We start from the raw sequence: 18069 nt of genomic DNA, 5'->3' as shown, positions 1-18069 counted from the left end.
TCACTTACGAACACTAGAATCTGTACAGCACCTTAGTACTACTGGGCTATAATCCCCCAAATGTATCTCTTGTATCTGATATGGCCAATTTACAATATGGAGTGAGAGATAAACTGCTCCTTCTCATGCTTCAATGTTTAAGTATTTTAGAATACAACATGTCTTGAACAAACCTTACCCTTAACTACCCTTGCACATTTATTCCCAGAGCCCACACAACAGCAATGTGATGGAACAGATGGAACGACGTTCTGGGTGCTGGTGGGCAAACAAGCATAAAAGTATTCTACTTTTCTTCTAGAGAACCTGCATAGTCACAAGTACTGACTTTTAAAGCTGAGCAGAGTTTAAAGGATTTATTTGAACATTCTTGTGTGTGTACTTTGTTCTCCTCAAGAGCAGGCAAAAGCATGCTGATATTTTATTAAAATTAATCTCTTTTGCAAAATAGCAAATATCCAGCAATCTTATTTAAATGGATCAAAGAAGGGTCACACGTTTTCTAACAAGTATATAATGTGGCATTAGTATTGATACCTTAGATGACTACAAATTATTTTACTATACCTGAAGCTCGTAGTCTCTCTTCAATATCCACACTTACTGAATAATGTACGAGGAAGTTACTTAATTTTAGGCTACCAACACAAGGTCTTTCTCTTCAGTATTAAATATGTAATTTTCAAGCTATCACCAACACACTAGATAATCATTTTTCAAATACCACCAGTTCACACTAAAGATTTATTAAACTAACAAGATACGAATCATACTTCATCTCATTACTTTTTCTTGTACTATGTGGTAGATCCTTTTCTCATATAATCTCCCTCTCGCAATTTTCCCTCTCTTGGTATTGACATTTCCTCATCAATTGTTGGGAGTGGACCACATCCACCCTGACTGAATTGGCCTTCAACACTGGTTCTCCACTTGTAAGGTAACTCCCTTCTCTTCATGTGCCAATATATATTTATGCCTGTATCTGTAATTTTCACTCCATGCATCTGAAGAAGTGGGTTTTTTTACTCATGAAAGCTTATGCCCAAATAAATTGGTTAGTCTTTAAGGTGCCACTGGACTCCTCATTGTTCTTCTATTTTTATCTCTTTGGAGCAGGGTGTTTTATTCCATGTTTGAGCAACCAAGGAAACTCAAGAAAAAATGATGTTGAACACAGACTAAAACCAAGAATTGGTCTATAAATAATCTTATAAACAAACAGTTATTTTTTCAATCAGAGGGGAACTAGGTTTGACACTTCACCAGTTTTCATGACTGTGAAAACAAACAAATATATATCAATTACAGACCCAGTCATTAATTTTAGATCACCACCAAAATGCACTACAATATTCTTTTATTTAGTTTACAGTAGAATCTATCAGTACAGGTTGCAGAAAGAAAATGTTTAGTGCTATTTACAATTTGTTTTAAAACTCTGCTCTATACAAATTTAATTCTGATCAGTATGAACAATATTTTTGTAGGCCTATGGCATATAAAGCTTTCATCAAAGCAGTAACAATGGGTAAAATAACCTGATTACATTTGAATGATGCTGACCATTTGAAAAAACAATTACACAGAACATCTGTAAGGGCTGTGAACACTTATTAAGTACAGAACACAACATCAACCTGTGACTTTTTTTTTTTTTTTTTTTTTTTTTTAAGGCTAATGCTATTTATATGGAATATTGTTCTATTATGCTACACGCCAATCTATATTTAAGTTCTATAGTTATGCATTTTATAAGATTTTTATTAAATATATTCTACACTTATTTGTAATTTCATCCAGGAAGTATTCTTCCCGAGTGAAAAAATATAAAATCTTTTATATTTTTACAGGTTTAGATGAAACTAGCTCATGCTTTAGTGCTGTGCAAATTTCTTTAGCATATCAACCTTTAAATTATTGATATGAAATAAAATGGCATCCTTTTTAATTATGTATGCCTTTAAAAATCAGCTTCTGATTTGAATACAATTGCAAGCACTAATACCAAATGCAGATTACATAAAGAAACGAAACTAGTACTATGGCAGAGGTTTTTTCTTTTTTTAACTTTAATAATTCTTTTGAAGTCTCTTATGAGTAAGCATGACTCTGGACACCGAGATACAGAGGAGTAAGAATCACTGAAAAACATCAATTGCTGATATTCAAATACATAAAATTGATTAGTAAATGAAGTCTTCTAATATTTATGCACAATAATAAAAGCCTATGAACTACAGGAAATTACCCCTCCCATATTAAGGCTAGGAAATGCACTCTCTGCACTTGTTTGTGCTGTATGAACATGCACTCAACTAACGTAGGAGAAAAGAGTGCATCATAATAATGAAAAAAAAATCAGTTTCAACAGCCCTCTACAGAGTGCTTTTAAATTACAGGCACATCGTTTTTCGTTTGTTTGTTGCAGTGAAAATATATATATAGCCAGGCTCGGTTTAGTTAGTATTCTGTGCCAGTTCGGCCACCAAGATTGACTTGGTAGAATTGACTTCAGTTTTTCCTTTGAGTTGGCCATTAGTGAGCTTTTTTAAATTATGGATTCTATTTTCCAGTGCTGTATTATATATTGGAGATTATTTCTAGGTGTCTCAAATATCATTAGAGATTGCTGATGAGAAACATATCGTCAACTGTTTTTAGTGCAAATTGCATCTAGAAAGCTTGATTGATTAGTTCCGGTTAATGAAGATTTTTGTGGCAGCAAAATGATTTCTGCTGTGGAAGAGAACACTAACTTTTTCTGGAGATTGAATGCATTCAAGAACCGATGTATTATAAGATTATTCAGCAAGAAAAAAATAGAAATAAAATTATAATGCAATTGTTCATAGATCTCTCCTTTAAAAAAGAGAATAATGTGACAGTGTTTATGTAATATTTCAGTTCCATGGATTTACAGACAGGCTCTTCCTAAAGGTGTTTGAAGCAAGGTTGGGCCTCTTCTATTCCAGCAGCATGAAAGACAAAGACTATATTACATCACACTTAGCAGGTAAAGCAGACAGAGTTTACAGGATCACACAGCAATTGCTCTCTCCAGTTTTTTCACGGTTCCTCTGACCTGTGGAACAACGAGAAGAAAATTTACAAAACATTCAGTTGGGGCGAGCAGGGGGGATAATTGTTAATGATACAAGAACTATGCAAAAATTTTATCTTGTGCAACTTTATAAGCTCTGGAGAATACAAAAAATGTTACTCAGATACATAACTAAGAAATATGCTTTTTATTTTAATGTGTCCAAAATCATTTGTTACTTGCTCGACAAGAACTATTCATAAACCATGAAGATTTTTCTCCTTTCAAAACATCCAATGAAAACAATGACATTTTTGAACACGTGCCTATGCAGCTGAAGTTGGAAGCTCATCTACTGTATAGCCTACCTTGAGAGTTTGGCTCTGGCAATGTCTCTCTAGCCACCAAATGCATCACCGTTGTCTTGCCAAAAGGAAGTTTTAATGCTGTGTGAAAAATAGAGGATGATTTAACAACACACAAACTCTTTTCATCACTACAGAACAAACCCAACTAAAACCATAACTTTAACTGGATTAGCTTTTTTCACAGCTTCCTACTTCTTACTTCAAAATTTATACTGCTTATTTACCAATCCTAGAAAGAAGTTTTGTATAAATGTTACCCAGATCAGGGTCTTATAGAATGATCAAATGAAATACTGTGTTTTTAATGTTTGCCACTGTGAGGATGATAAAGTTATGTGGCCTGACCCTGCTCTCTTTGAAGTCAGTGGTACAATTCACTTTAATGGGAGCAGGAATGGTCACTTATGCCTTGATTCAGCAAAGTGCTTAATTTTAAGCATATGATTAGGCCTATGTGACCAACTTAAGCCACAAAATAAATACTTACTCTCAAGGAATTGAACAGCACACTAAAGTGTTCATTACCAGAAGCCTAACATTTTTCCAATTCTCTTGAAAAGTAAATAATCCAAATCTCTGATGATATGATATGATATTTACAAATAATTTCATGGAATACCACCTTTCATTACAATGCCTCATGCTTTGACACTGAACACCCATCGCACATCAGTAGTATGTGAGAATAGTGCGTCTCCAGAAACTTTAAAATGTTGTTTAAAACCGGTTGTTTAAGACAAAGTGTTTTCCTCAACACTGTTACTACCATGTATTATTGAAATTGAAAGAATTTTAAAAATCTGATTTTCTTTTCACAATTCATTCCACTTTGCAGTAAAACTAGACTGGTCAGCTTCATATTCCAGTTTTCATAATATTGTGTTTACATTTTCAACACTCTGGAGTTTTGATAAATATTCCACTGCAATCTCACTGACTGAAAAAAACGAAACAAAACAAAAAACCACAAAAAAACAAAAGCATTTATACCCTATTCACATTAGGTTTGGCACACCCTTTTAAAATGCCCATCCACCCCCAGGCGTCTATGTTCTGGACTGCAACTTTGTGACAGCATTTGTTCAGTATGGTTATTTGTAAAAGTTTCACATATTACTAGAGCTTCATTTTCTCCTGAGATTTTAAATTTTCCACTATAAATTAGGAGAAAAATATCTTCCACCACATGCTCCGTTAAAAAAAAAAATCAATCAATCAATCAGGGAATATCATCAGCAATAGATGAACCAGCTCAGTTTTCCTTTAGGAATTCAAGGTACTTCCTCCCCACCCCCTTAGTATTTGTGCCCAAATACATAACACTGTGACTTAAAGCAGAACCTTAACCTCTAATGAGCAGGTCACAGCTTCCATTTTCACCATCGCAGAGTCTGCCATCTGCATTTAGAAACAATCCATCCACAGTAACTGAGGAGGGAGGATGGAGAGGGAGTATCCTAAAAGTCTCTCTTTTCCATTTCAATCAGTTTATTGCAGATCCAAGAATCAGATATAAAACTAAACCTGGTACTTGCTGTCCAGAAGCACTAGATCCCTAGTTTAGATGGACTAATGTAATTAATTTAGTTTTAAAGCAGCCAAACATTTTCTTTGTAAACATTTTCATTTAAAACAGGCAATTATCTTATCGGGAGAAAGAGAGACATTGAAATCCCTTTGAAATACAATTGACATTTGTACTTCCCAGAGAACAAGCTATGTGGTAAATTAAGGCTATGTCTGCATTACGCAGCTTTTAGCGACATGGCTATGTCATACAGCCGTGCCGCTAAAAGTTGTGCAGGAGAGCCAACAAACTTCCACCTCCAACAAGCGGTGTTTGTGTTGTCGGCAGGAGAGTGCTCCTGCTGACAACGTGCTGTTCACACTGGCACTTGTCGCAGCAAAACTTTTGTCTTTCAGGGGAAGGGGAGTTAACACCTCCGAAAGACAAAAGTTTCATCATTCAATTGCCAGTGTAGACATAGCCTAAATCTGAAGGGTGTTTTTGCCCTATGGAAAGCAGCCTGAGCCTACACATAGAGGCTGTTGATAGTTCTAAGTCTAAAACAGTTCTAAGTTTTGAGTCTTTGATACAACAGATAACTCTACAAAGGCTATATATTTTCAGTTCAAGAAGAAAATCCCTTTATATCTAGTTTATGTGAACTCTAAGAAGCCATTAGAGAAAGACCAAAATGTTACAAACTAATCACATTAGGGAAACGTTACCTAAACTCAAAAGGACACTAGAGGCGACTATGCTCTGATTAGTGAACTGTGGGCTTGATTATTTACAGTAATCAAGCAAAAGTATGCTAATATTTCAATTAATGCAGAGGTGGGCAAACTACGGCCCGCGGACCGTCCTGCCCGGCCCCCGAGCTCCTGGCCTGGGAGGCTAGATCCGGCCCCTCCCCCGCTGTTCCCCATCCCCTGCTGCCTCAGCTCGCTCGCTCCGCCACCGGCGCAATGCTCTGGGCGGCAGGGCTGTGAGCTCCGGGGCAGCGCAGCTGCAGAGCCCAGCCTGACCCGGTCTCTGTGCTGCGTGGTGACAGTGGCATGGCCCGGCTCCAGCCAGGTGGCGCATCTGTAGCACTGCCAGCCATCGGTGCTCCAGGCAGAGCAGTAAGGGGGCACGGAGCAGGGGGGATTGGACAGAGGGCAGGGGAGTTCGGGGTGGTGGTCAGGGGGTGGGAGTGTGGATAGGGGTCGGGGGGGGGCAGGGATCCCGGGGGAGGGTCAGTCAGGAAGGAGGGGGGGTTGGATGGGGCAGAGGTCCTGGGGGTGTGTGTGGCAGGGGTCCGGGGGCGGTCAGGGGACAGGGAGCGGGTGTGTGTGGATGGGGCAAGGGTCCCAGGGGGGCCATCAGGGAACGGGGGGGTTGGATGGGGCAGGAGTCCCGGGAGGCGGGGGCAGATAGGAGGTGGGGGCCGGGCCACAGCCCCTTCCCCTAACCGACCCTCCATACAATTTACAAAATCCGATGCAGCCCTCAGGCCAAAAAGTTTGCCCAACCCCTGAATTAATGGCTTGCATAATTTTTACACAAGTCCTTGTCAGTGGTTTCTAATATTTCCCTGGACTGGGGTACAGGAAAGGAGACAGAAGCATCTTTGGTCTATGCCCAATTCTCCTTTCCTGTTGACTTTTTGGGTTCTTTTTCTCTTTTCCTCAATCTTTATTCTATTCTCTTCATTTAGTTCTACTGTCCTGTCTCTGTTATTTCCTTTCTTCTGCCTTCTCTCTCCAGTGTCCTTTCTCTTCTTGTCTTTTTTTTAAATAAAAAGAAGAAACATTAGAGCAATTCTCTACTGCTTCCTCCCAGTATCTGATTGGAGAAGGAGAACTTTTGAAATGCAGTACCTCATGGCTATTTGTAAAATTATTTCAACCACAAGCTACTAGTCTAATAATCAACTATCATATGAAATTTGCTGGTGGCATCTGGACAACATGCTCTCTTCACCCATCTTTTCACACACTGACTACTAGCAGCAACAGAAAATGATGGATCTGGCACTTCTTGCAACAATGACACTGCAGACTTTAGAGACAAATGTTTTTTTCTATTACCATTCCCACTGATACTTTTGCTGTTTCCTCAGTCATTCTTGTATCAGCAGATACTTCAAAAGATGCATTAACACAGGCTGGCAGACAAGCTCAAGACTTTTTTTTTTTTAGTTTTAAGCTTCAACTTCAGTCAGTTTTTACAAGATGAAGTTGAGTTTAGAAGTAGAAAACTGCCACACTTTGACAGAAAGAACCAATGATGATATTTAGTGTCCAAAGAGACAATCTGAGGGTACTGTTGCCTCTTCAATTGACAAAATGACTTTCAGTGGTGAACAAGCCCAAACTCCAGTCAATATTCACTAACCACTTGAGACAAATGAAATGCTCTTTATAAATGTTATAATTCAACACCCCTAAAATCCTTGGATGAAAAGCACTACAGAAATGCAAAGTATTATAACTTCACGAGAAACTGCATACTGGACTAAACATTAAGTTACTATTTTCTTTTGTTATGGAATGTATCCATGTTGCTTTAGTAAAGGTTGCCTCAACATTTCTTTTCAGAAATTTATAACTCAGCTGTATAATCTTACGCCAGGTTGAAATTTATTACATTATTTCATTAGTGTTGAAATAAATGTTTTAAAACAAACCTCTAAAATATAACAACAGAAATAGATCTTTGTAATACATGAAATATCCCTGGGGTAAAGCTGTGATGATTAAATTGCAATACATCAGTGAGCAGCAATCTGAACTAAAATTCCCTGATCCCAAGTATGCATTTAAAATCCATGAAACTGTCTTAATGTAGCAACCAAAAGCATGCTAGCTATTCTTTCCAGCGGAACTGGATAAACAAACACTGACTCTTGTTAGTACTGTGAGGTCCAGTCTGATCTCAGTGAAGAAAGTGAGTAACAGTGGTGCAGAGGAACACCTACAGATGAATACCAAAGAACATCTTGTATAGCCATCTTTGGCTGGAGAATGATAATCTGAGGCAAGGCATCATGGGAGGAGAACTTGATGATGATTCAAGATTGGGGCTGGAGGAATGAGGCAAAGGGTGGGTAAAAGAGGCAATATCTTCACTAACACTAAGAACACACTACTTCTCACTACCTTCAAGAGTGGGCCATAAAATTGCACAATAGGTATTACATATATTAACTAATTGAAGCCTAAATAAAAATTCCACAGTAAGTGAGTTACTACTAGGCAGTACACAGTGAAGTTTGCCATTATTTAGCCAGTATATAAAGTAGTATTAGAAAACTGAACCATATGGAGGATAAATTGTCCAAAAGGAGATCAGCAGCCCAGGTTAGTAATGGCTAAAAGTGGTTATCTGATAGCAGTATAGTAATCTATTTAGAATGAATTGGTGGCCCCAGTCCAGTTCTTAATGGAGAAGCATCTATATCACAACTAGCACAAAATGACAACCTGGTTACCATTATCAGGAAATAGGGCAACAATTAAAGGAGAAAAATAGAATGAACTGCCCTGTCATTCTAGAGCTAGTCTCTCCAAGTTGGTGTTGAAGCACATTGGCAGGGCACATATGAACCTTTCCCCCATAATATATTGCATTTGTTTTCCAGAGTCTTTATATGAGAGATTGTGGGATGACAACGATTCAAGTTTCTCACTCGTGCCACCAGAGTGAAAGAAACAAACAAAAAACAAAAACCAGAAAACAAACAAAAATGATAAATACAAAGGGATAAAGTCATTCCAGGTTTACCTTTAACTTCAAGACAGCTACCCCAGGGATGACTTTATATTACATTCTCCCCTCCCTGTGCATTCATAATTACCAACCGCATTAACAGAAGCAATTTGTAGACAGAGAGTATAGGCCCTTTAGCTCACTTGTCAGATTTGGTAAGAGCAAACAGAAAAGAGATATTTTGTTTAGACATTTATTTTACTTAAAATTCATACGGCTGCCACCACCTCTGGAAGGAAATATTGTTAATTACAATACATTGTACTACATCTCTGATAAATAAAAAATAAATCTACAAAATATAACAAACCCTACAAAATATAACTAGAAAACATGACACAAGGGGGCACAGTTGAGCTGTATTTCCTCACCATACAAAGTGAAGCCATTTACTTTTGTTCTCACATAACTATACAATTGTATCCTTAGGACAGAGCTAGATAGCAAAAATATTTTCCCTCATTCTAATTCACAGGGTGTCTTTCTTCATTACACTAAGTTCCCTAGTATTGTTTAACCAATTATCATAATCTTTATCCATCATTTTTAATATACTTCGAGATTTCTGAAATGGTTTACAATATAAATGCAGTATACGAGAAGTGGAATAAAATCATCCCTCTTTCATTAAAAGACAATAAAGATAGCATAACTATTCCTTACGTGAGAAAAGATTTAATTAACACAGTGATATATACCATAGTCTAACATCCGATTCTAGCAGGATGGAAAAATATAAAGGTAACACAGAGTATCCCATGTTATGCTACAGCAAAACTGTGCAGAAAACCATGTTGTGACCTTGAAGTCTAGAGAGGGTTTTACTTAAACGAGAATTTACTGCATTTTAAATAAATATTCACTTTGCCTGGGGAGAAAGTTGCTAAATTATACTACCCAAGTTATTTCATTACCTCCTAGTGTCACATTGCCATGAAGAAACCGTCCTTGATAAATAAGCCGCAGAATATTTGGACTGCTGACCTGCTCTTCTTCCCAATCTGAAAAAGAAGAAAGAGGACGTTGTCAGGAACAGCCCAGTATATGCATCTTTTATTTCCCACCCATCCAGTGTAGAAAAGAGAAAACAGAACTCTTCCAGTTCAGTACTAACAAGACAGTGCGGCCTGCTGCTTAGTGAAGAGGATCTGAAGTTAAGACTCCTAAATTCTGTTCCTTATTTCCCGATTCAGACTTGGGCAATAACTATTCTGTGCCTCACTTTACTTCTGCTTGATTAATGGTTATAAGTGATATATATGGTTATAAGTTCCTATGTAAAATATTTTTAAATTGATGATAAGACACTTCCTGTTCCCATTCAGATTCAATATCCATCTGGATAATTTAGTTCCATTTTCCTTCAATTGCAGGAGATTCTCAATCTCTCTGCCCTCCAACATTGAACTGGCTTAGTTCAGCCTCAGTCCAGCACTGATAAGCAGCCACACATCCGTTCTCTGATTTGAAAATCATTTTAAATCAGTAAGCAGAAGTGCTCCTCTCTGTGGCTACTGGGCAGTGCTGAATGAGGATTAGATTTAGCCAGCTGAATTTCCAGAGGGCATAATGAACTGAACATACCCTGAAATTCCTGGAAAAGCTGAATGGTAAGCATCTGACCCTCGCAGAAGAGAGACATATTGATATATTTCAGGAAATTTCTCATAGCACAGTCTGTACAGATTTATGTATCACAAATTAGCTGTAAGAATAATGTATAAGTAATGTATAAGATTAGATGATCACTTATTATTCCCGTTTAAAATTTCTGTCAATTTTCAAAACAAGTAAGCGAATCTACATTACGTTTTAAGGGTAAATATTGCAAAATATTAACACAATTATTTAATTTAAATCTGCTCTTTCAGAATGATGTCTTCCATTCATTTGCTGACCAGGTATCTGATACCAACTGTTCACAAATCTGCTTCTGCTCTGCTCCATCTATTGCAACGTTTATATAGCAAATACGAATATTCAAGAAGGGATAGGAGAAGCCAACCTGTATGCCCAGAATACACAATGGATAGAATGGGCAGAGAGGAAGAGAAAACGAAACAGGGTGTTGGGAAAGGTATTTAAAACATTGTGGAAAGTGTGTGACCATCATCTGGTAGGAAAAGATGCAGGAAGAGAAGAGTGAAAAATGAATGATTACAATTGATGCCTGTTCACTTTTAAAGGCATCAGGCACAATGACACATGATTAGAGGTGTACAGAGCACTACAAAGTCAGGCTGACATCAGAAACAAGTATGAGCAGAAAGTGTGTAGAAGTGGCAGTATTTACTAGATGCCTTAGAACGTTTAATTTACAAGATATGATAAAACTAGACAACTGAAACCATCTGAAATTCAAATGTTTTCATTTACTACCTGTTTTAATTGTAATGCAATTCAATGAAGGGACATTGATATGCTGTCAACAGAGTAGTCAAAATGAAGTGTTACAATTATCCTGCTTGATGAAACTTTATTTATAATTTTCTGCTTTAAGATTTCACTTCTCTGACTTCCATCTGGACTGCAGTAGTAAAGTTTAGTCAATTTGTGGTACTAGAGATGCAATAATACAAGAGGCCAGAAGATGAAAAGTGGCAATTTGGTATAATAATTCCTGACATCTGATCCACCATTTTATGTTTTTAATCTTTGCTCCTTGGCAGAGTCTCAAGAATTCTTCCCCTTAAACAGTCACTCGGGATATTTAATTTTCATAATGAAAACACTTCTCCCCTAGCTAAACCAATGAAAAAAAGTTCAACTGAAAAGTGTCGTAACACTTATCAGATGATCATCATAAGAGAAAATTTAATTATTCCAACAACTATACTCAGAGGATAAAGTAATTTTAGAAAAGAGGGAATAAAGAGAAACTTTTCTAAGTGGGATACCAACTATCTGTATGAGCAAATGAATCAAACTGGACATTCTCACTGGGAGCGAGGAAGTTTTTAAATTAAGAGTATTTCAACCTATACATGGGGGGATGGGAACAGAAGAGAGGTGGCTTAAGCATGCTTGCTTATAACCCTTTACGATCATTAAATGTAGTCAGGACACTGTGCAAATTTCAGATATATGGCAACATTCTGCCCTCAGCTGCAGTGATGTAAACCTAGACTATCTCCACCAAACTCAGTGAAGTTAATTTGGATCTTTATTATTGTACCTAAGGGCACAATTTTGCTCATATCTCTGAAAGACCCCAAGGCAGATTCATCTCTGCACATCTTATGGACAAATCAAACACAAATACAAACTTGGGGGAACAGATTCAACTTAGTCACCTCTTTAAATAATTTTAATGCGTCATTCTAGGTCAGTTATAATCAACTCTTGTAACAAAGATAGTTTTCAAATTGTAAAGAACAAGAGATTATCCACATATGCTCACTGCTTGGGAAGGCTTAAACAAGTCAATAATAAATTTCAGAGCTGCCTCAATTTTAAATAATTCCAGTTTCTGCCTCTCAAAACTAACCTACACATGAAATGTAATTTAAAGAGATGGGGAAGAGAGATCAGATCACAATTTCAGTGACAAATCTAGGCACTGTACTTTCTCCAAAATATAAATAAGGCCATTAGCAGATATTTGTTCTCAAGATTTACATACACAGAACAACTTGACCTGTAATCATATTCAACCTATGAGCCATTTCTCTGGTACATGTTGCATACTATGATGACACATTAACTTTAGCTGTCATTCCTTAGGTAATATGGAATGGCTTTCTTCCTATTAAAATACGCAATTTTCTTCATTCTTTGTTATGTGTACAAGGTACAAATCTCAGTTTTAATTGCTACTGCACAAGTCTGAAGTAGTCAATTTGATGAAATGCTACTAATTAGCTGCACTGACACATAAATAAGAGTCACAAAATATAAATCCCTGATCCTGTGTTACATAGTGCCTGTTATGCGCCTTAATAGCTAGGCAGGGTGCTGACTTGAAACTGCAATGTAATATACTCAGGAGTAGATTTAAGAGGACAAAACAGTTGGTTCGGCCATTACTAATTCACACAAATGCACACAAGATAAATTTTATTTTGTCTGTTGTAGTGTGCTTCTAGAACACAACTATGTACAATAGATACCGAGTTGCCATACCAAAGAGAATCATTGGTCCAGCTAGTTTGGTATAAAAAGTCTCCAACAGCTGTGTGTCTGTAGTGTATCTAATACTTTAGAGGACTACAATCCTTGCATTTTGTCAACTGTGTAAAACTGCATCAGGGCAAGAAAAATTCCTTCCTAACCTTCAGAGGAGACCAGTTTAGGGCCTAAGCATGCATTATTGATATTACTATTGACATAGATAGCATAGATGCACATTATTCCTGTTCATGTGCAGTAATTTTCTAGTCCTCTTGAAACACTAAGTTAATGGCTCCCAATGACTTCCAGTATCAGAGAATGTCTAAGTATTTTCTTTCATCAAATGTAACGTCATTTCTCAGTTTTGGCTAGTGTTTTGGATTGTGGGACAGGGAGACAAAGATTGCCTGATCAGTTTTTGTTGAACCATTCATTATTTTACTTACATATACGCACACCCTATCTCAGATTACACTTCCACTTTCCAAAATATATACTCCCAAATTAATTTAAAATATCTTCATATTTAAATATGTTCCCAGCTTCCCTCATCCTTTAAAGTCTTTTACAATTGCCTTTTATCATTACCTTTTTTCTGGACATTACTGTATTTGTGTAGATTGTTTCTGAGGCAAAGCAATCAAAAATACAAAATATTTGAGGTTCACTTTTGCTATTTCATTCATATAAAATGGCATATTTTCCTTACTCATCCTTAGACAAAGGGTATAATATCTAACACCTGCCAGGATCAGTCTGCAGTTATTAGATTTGTACCAAGTCTGTTTAGAAAAAAAAAAATCAAAATGAGGGAAAAGCAGTACGTAGGGCACAATGAATATGAGAAGTAGCCTCAGAAGTAAGCTGGGTAATGGACTATACTTCAACATCTCAAATTTTGTACCATTGAAAACAGAAGAGAAAATATATCTATATAAACTTCCATTTGAATATGAAGAACAATGATAAAATTATTAACATTTCAGTCTTAATTACAGAAGAGTAAACAGTTTTAACTGGACAGTTAGCAGCTAAAGGACACACAAAAATGACTCACCCATAGGCCAGTTGTCATACACATGTTTTGCAATATCTGCAGCAGAATCATTTGGTGAAAACAAGAACTCTTTCGTTTTCCCACTTACCAAGATGAGGCGCAAATTTATCTGTAAAGAAAATGGAACATTAGGAAGATTTGCTAAAAATAAATACAAATACACTATTTAATCAAAAGGTTATTTAAATTGCTAAAGTTATTCACTGGTTTTAGCAACTAATCAGTCCAAATTAGTCTGGAAAAAAATCATAACAGATTTAAACAGAAAATACTAAATATAGACAACCGTATTTCAAGTACCTTTGCATCAACCAAAAAGGGTGGACAGAAGGGAGTTTTCCCATAGATGGGCTAAGAAAATGACAATTATACTAATAAAATGTGTCATGTCTATTAAGGCTCTTTAATTTGATCACAATATATGCAAATGCCTTTTATTAGTTATCAGTACCATCAAATAGTTTTTCAAGGAACAAACAAGTTCAGTAAAAAACATTGCTAAATGCTAAGAATTCATCTTCTCTTGACCTTTTACTTAACTGAAGGAGGGAAAATAAGAATAATGCCTGCTTCCTTAACATATGCAAATTTAAAAATATGAAATTCGGCTTCTAAAAATTAAACCCTAGACTAACTCCAAATCCCTCTTCTGTATATTTGCTACCTTGACTGTCAGACCTGACTTTACCATATGGATAGGGTGAGCAGATGTCCCATTTTTTGGGACTTTTTCTTATATAGGCGCCTATTACCCCCCACCCCCATCCCGTTGTTTCACAGTTGCTATCTGGTAACCCTACATATTGACCCACTACAGAATATTAGAAAGTCAAACAGCCTCCGGCCAGTGCCCTGTACGTTTTAGGACATTGAATCTTCTGCTGATCTCTCTAACTTGCAACTTTACTTTTCTCCCATGGAGAATAAAATCCTGACTCCATGAAGTATTAATGACACCATGATTTTTCTCTTAGATGTCTCAAACAATACCTCCAGATATTGGCACCTTCAGTTATTTCCCCCCTTTTTGTTTGAGAGTTACTAACGGACTGAATCAAGACATTCCATCCCACAGGACCCAGCCCACGGACCAAAAAATGATAGAAAGACATCCTAATGTCTAGGTCTCAAAACGGCCCTGGTTATAGCAATATTAGTAGTAGCTAAATGACTGTCAAAGCCTACATTTCCATCCCCTCCCCCTCACCATCTACCATTCTGTCCCAAGTAATAGAACATAGTGATAACCACAGGGCTAACCCTCTGCAGCACACTTGGGTGTCCTAGACAAACTGCCTTCAAATATATGGTTCCCCTTGCCATTTCTCACCCCTTGCTATAAGAGAACGAATATTTAGTATAACAATAAAAAGTGAGGCTTTACTGGATTTTGACCTGTATTCAACAGGGTTTTTTTTCCATTTGCTATATTACTCACAAATAGGAGCTTGAACAGAGATTCAGCTTGAAAGATCTACAGGACATGATATTTCTATCAGTTTTTGATTTGTCTGAAATTCACTTAGGAATCCAGTAAGGGGGGGAGAGGGGGGAGAATAGGCTACTATACAAATGAAGTGGTTATTCTCTTTCTTAAACTCCTGACTGTCATAATGGCAGAGACCTTGTTTTTTGACTGCAGTCCAAATGTCAACTTTTTTTTTTTGGTGCATAAAGCCCCTAAATAATGTTATGGTATACCAGAATATTTATTATTGCTTGCATTGTTCTGTACAGCACAGATAAAGTCAAAGAAGATGTAAGGCAGGAAGGGGCAGGAGTTTTAGAAAAGTTACTTAAACAAGGAAGATTCTTCAAATGCTCAGACCAACCCCAACCAAAAATATTAAGAACAGTCATATTGAGAAAGTAAAAGAAGATTTCCAAATAGGCTGTTGACAGACGCATATTACAGCATATGGAAGAACTGTTTGAATTGTGTGTGTTTGGAGATATTCAATGCTAAAGAAAAACCTCTAAACCTACATGGTGTCAAGTATCAGGGGGTAGCCGTGTTAGTCTGTATCTACAAAAACAACAAGGAGTCTGGTGGCACCTTAAAGACTAACAGATTTATTTGGGCATAAGCTTTCGTGGGTAAAAACCTCACATCTGAAGAAGTGAGGTTTTTACCCACGAAAGCTTATGCCCAAATAAATCTGTTAGTCTTTAAGGTGCCACCAGACTCCTTGTTGTTTCTCTAAACCTACAGTGCTAGATGGGTCTAACTGTTTCAATAGTCTGTGTTATATTTTAACAACTACTGTCTCTACTGTCACTGAATTGCCAAACAATCCAGAAAGTTGAGAAAGGATCATATAATCTAAAATAGTTACACTACTACTTTTTTAGGTGCTGAATAGTCTTGTCACCAAACATTGACTGTCTAGCACTGCCAAAGACTGATGAGCTAAAACAGACAGAGCAATGTCTAAGGCAATAGTCCTTCTATTAATCAGAGAACTTATTCCCCACTTAGTACAGCATATAGGGGATGGCATATTTCCTTGTTTTTCTGCTTCTTAGGCTTGTCAGGCTCACTACAGAAAACAAAAATTATGTAAAAATAGTGTGAAAATGTAAGTAAAATTAAAGTAACTAACATTTCTGTAAGGACCTAACAGACCTCTGAGTAAATATACAATTTAAAATGAAGAGGAGCAACAGAAATAAAAAACTGAGTAAAAATGCTCATTGACATTTATCCTATGTGGCTGACTCCATTACTGCTGAAGTTCTGTTATTGTCTCAGAGGTTCACATGATCCTGTGATCCAATATCAAGATGCTTCAGGAAAAGCTAACAAATTTTTGAAGAGTATACTGTAACTATATGTAGACTAGGGTTTTTTATTTTTGTTTCAAAATGTGACCATTACTGAATATTAGCAAAAGCCTGAAGCAAATCTCTAAAATACTTAAACAGATATTATGTCAAGTCATGCACGGAAACAACTGCTCTAATAAATGGTTAAATATTTTCTTACTTATAGCACTGTAGACTATAGACATATTTAGTGTGCGTGCTTGTCTAAATTTTAAATCTCATTTTTTAAATCTTCTCTTGAAGGAATCTTACTGTTCATGGTGGTGTGACAGTCCCATGAGGTCTGAATCTGAAAGTCTAGTCTTTAAAATCTCCTTGAGGCACCGTGAACTGTTAAAGGCATTCAACTGCTATGCTACTTACTCTGCAAAACTCTTTGATTAAGAAGATCTTTTTAAACATACTATTGCAAATTTGTGACTATGAATGCATGTAGTAGGGGAGAGCCTGGGTAATGGAAGAGTTATCTAATATACAAGTAGTTAATTTTAAACTCCTAAGGTTATACAATGATTCAGATGCCAGTTGTAGAACACATCATATCTCATCATTTGAAACGCTGCAATGGAATTAAAATGTGTCCCCAGATGATTACCAAAAAGAGTTTATTTTTCTCCTTCTTCCTAAGGAGGTCCTATCCTTGTTATGCCTTCTGTGCTTTTCATGATCATGTCTGGTTTGTTCCTCCATGAGGGATAGGATAACAATGAGTCCTGTGATTCTTTTTATGAAGGATACAGAAGATAGGTTCCAGCCTCTTGCTGTGGGCAAGACAACCCAGAGTCTTTGCTGTGAATTTTAAAATTCAAGTTTCTGTGTTGTAGTAATAACTGAGATGTTATTGATGAAAGGTGAAAAGAGCCAGCGATGTTAGAAGTAATATTTAGTGTCAATTCTGGACTATGTCCACTCTGGTTGGTCCTTGCAGAATCAAATTATGAACATTATGTTTGAGAATTTTAAGCATATACAGTCACTAACTTTTTAAGTTATCTTTCATACCCCCCATTTCTTGGCGGCTTAAAATGTTTTTAGGAACATTTTAAATGTGGGGAAGGAAGTGGCTTGGTGAACAAATTTCTTCACTGCAAGCACGTTTACTGGGTGAAAATGTCAGCCATTTTTGAAAAACAGTCTATACAACTGTTTGAATGCTACAGACTCCCTAGAGTTTTATTTTCTGGCCCAAGATAGGATTCTGCAACACAAGAATACTGTAAACCGTTGTAAATAGCAAGAAGTGAGCAACGTAAGTTACAGTATTTCCATCCTATTCTATTAATTTAGATATTGATATTATCAATTTTTATATTACAGTGATGACTGGAGGCTTCCAATCAGGAAAAAAGGACCTTCATAAAGCTATACTCTCAAACATAGTGTCAGCACCTGTCCTGAAGAATACAGT

The 18069-nt window shown here is 36.8% G+C and overlaps 1 protein-coding gene across 1 annotated transcript in view; it reads right to left on the bottom strand.

Annotated features, from left to right (window-relative positions):
- Positions 1-1343: 1343 nt before the first annotated feature.
- The window catches only part of UBL3 (ubiquitin like 3), a 77564-nt gene continuing 60838 nt past the window's right edge, over positions 1344-18069 (bottom strand). Inside the window, exons 2-5 of the mRNA XM_065404090.1 lie at positions 13836-13944; positions 9583-9669; positions 3412-3489; positions 1344-3085 (exon numbers count right to left, since the gene is read on the bottom strand). Coding sequence (XP_065260162.1) covers positions 3033-3085; positions 3412-3489; positions 9583-9669; positions 13836-13944 — 327 coding nt within the window. The 3' untranslated portion in view covers positions 1344-3032. The remainder of the gene's footprint in view (positions 3086-3411; positions 3490-9582; positions 9670-13835; positions 13945-18069) is intronic.

The sequence above is a fragment of the Emys orbicularis genome, chromosome 1, assembly GCF_028017835.1.
Source record: "Emys orbicularis isolate rEmyOrb1 chromosome 1, rEmyOrb1.hap1, whole genome shotgun sequence".
Classification (NCBI taxonomy): domain Eukaryota; kingdom Metazoa; phylum Chordata; order Testudines; family Emydidae; genus Emys; species Emys orbicularis.
The sequence above is the reverse complement of the archived record's forward strand: the minus strand, read 5'-3'. Positions and strand labels throughout refer to the sequence as shown.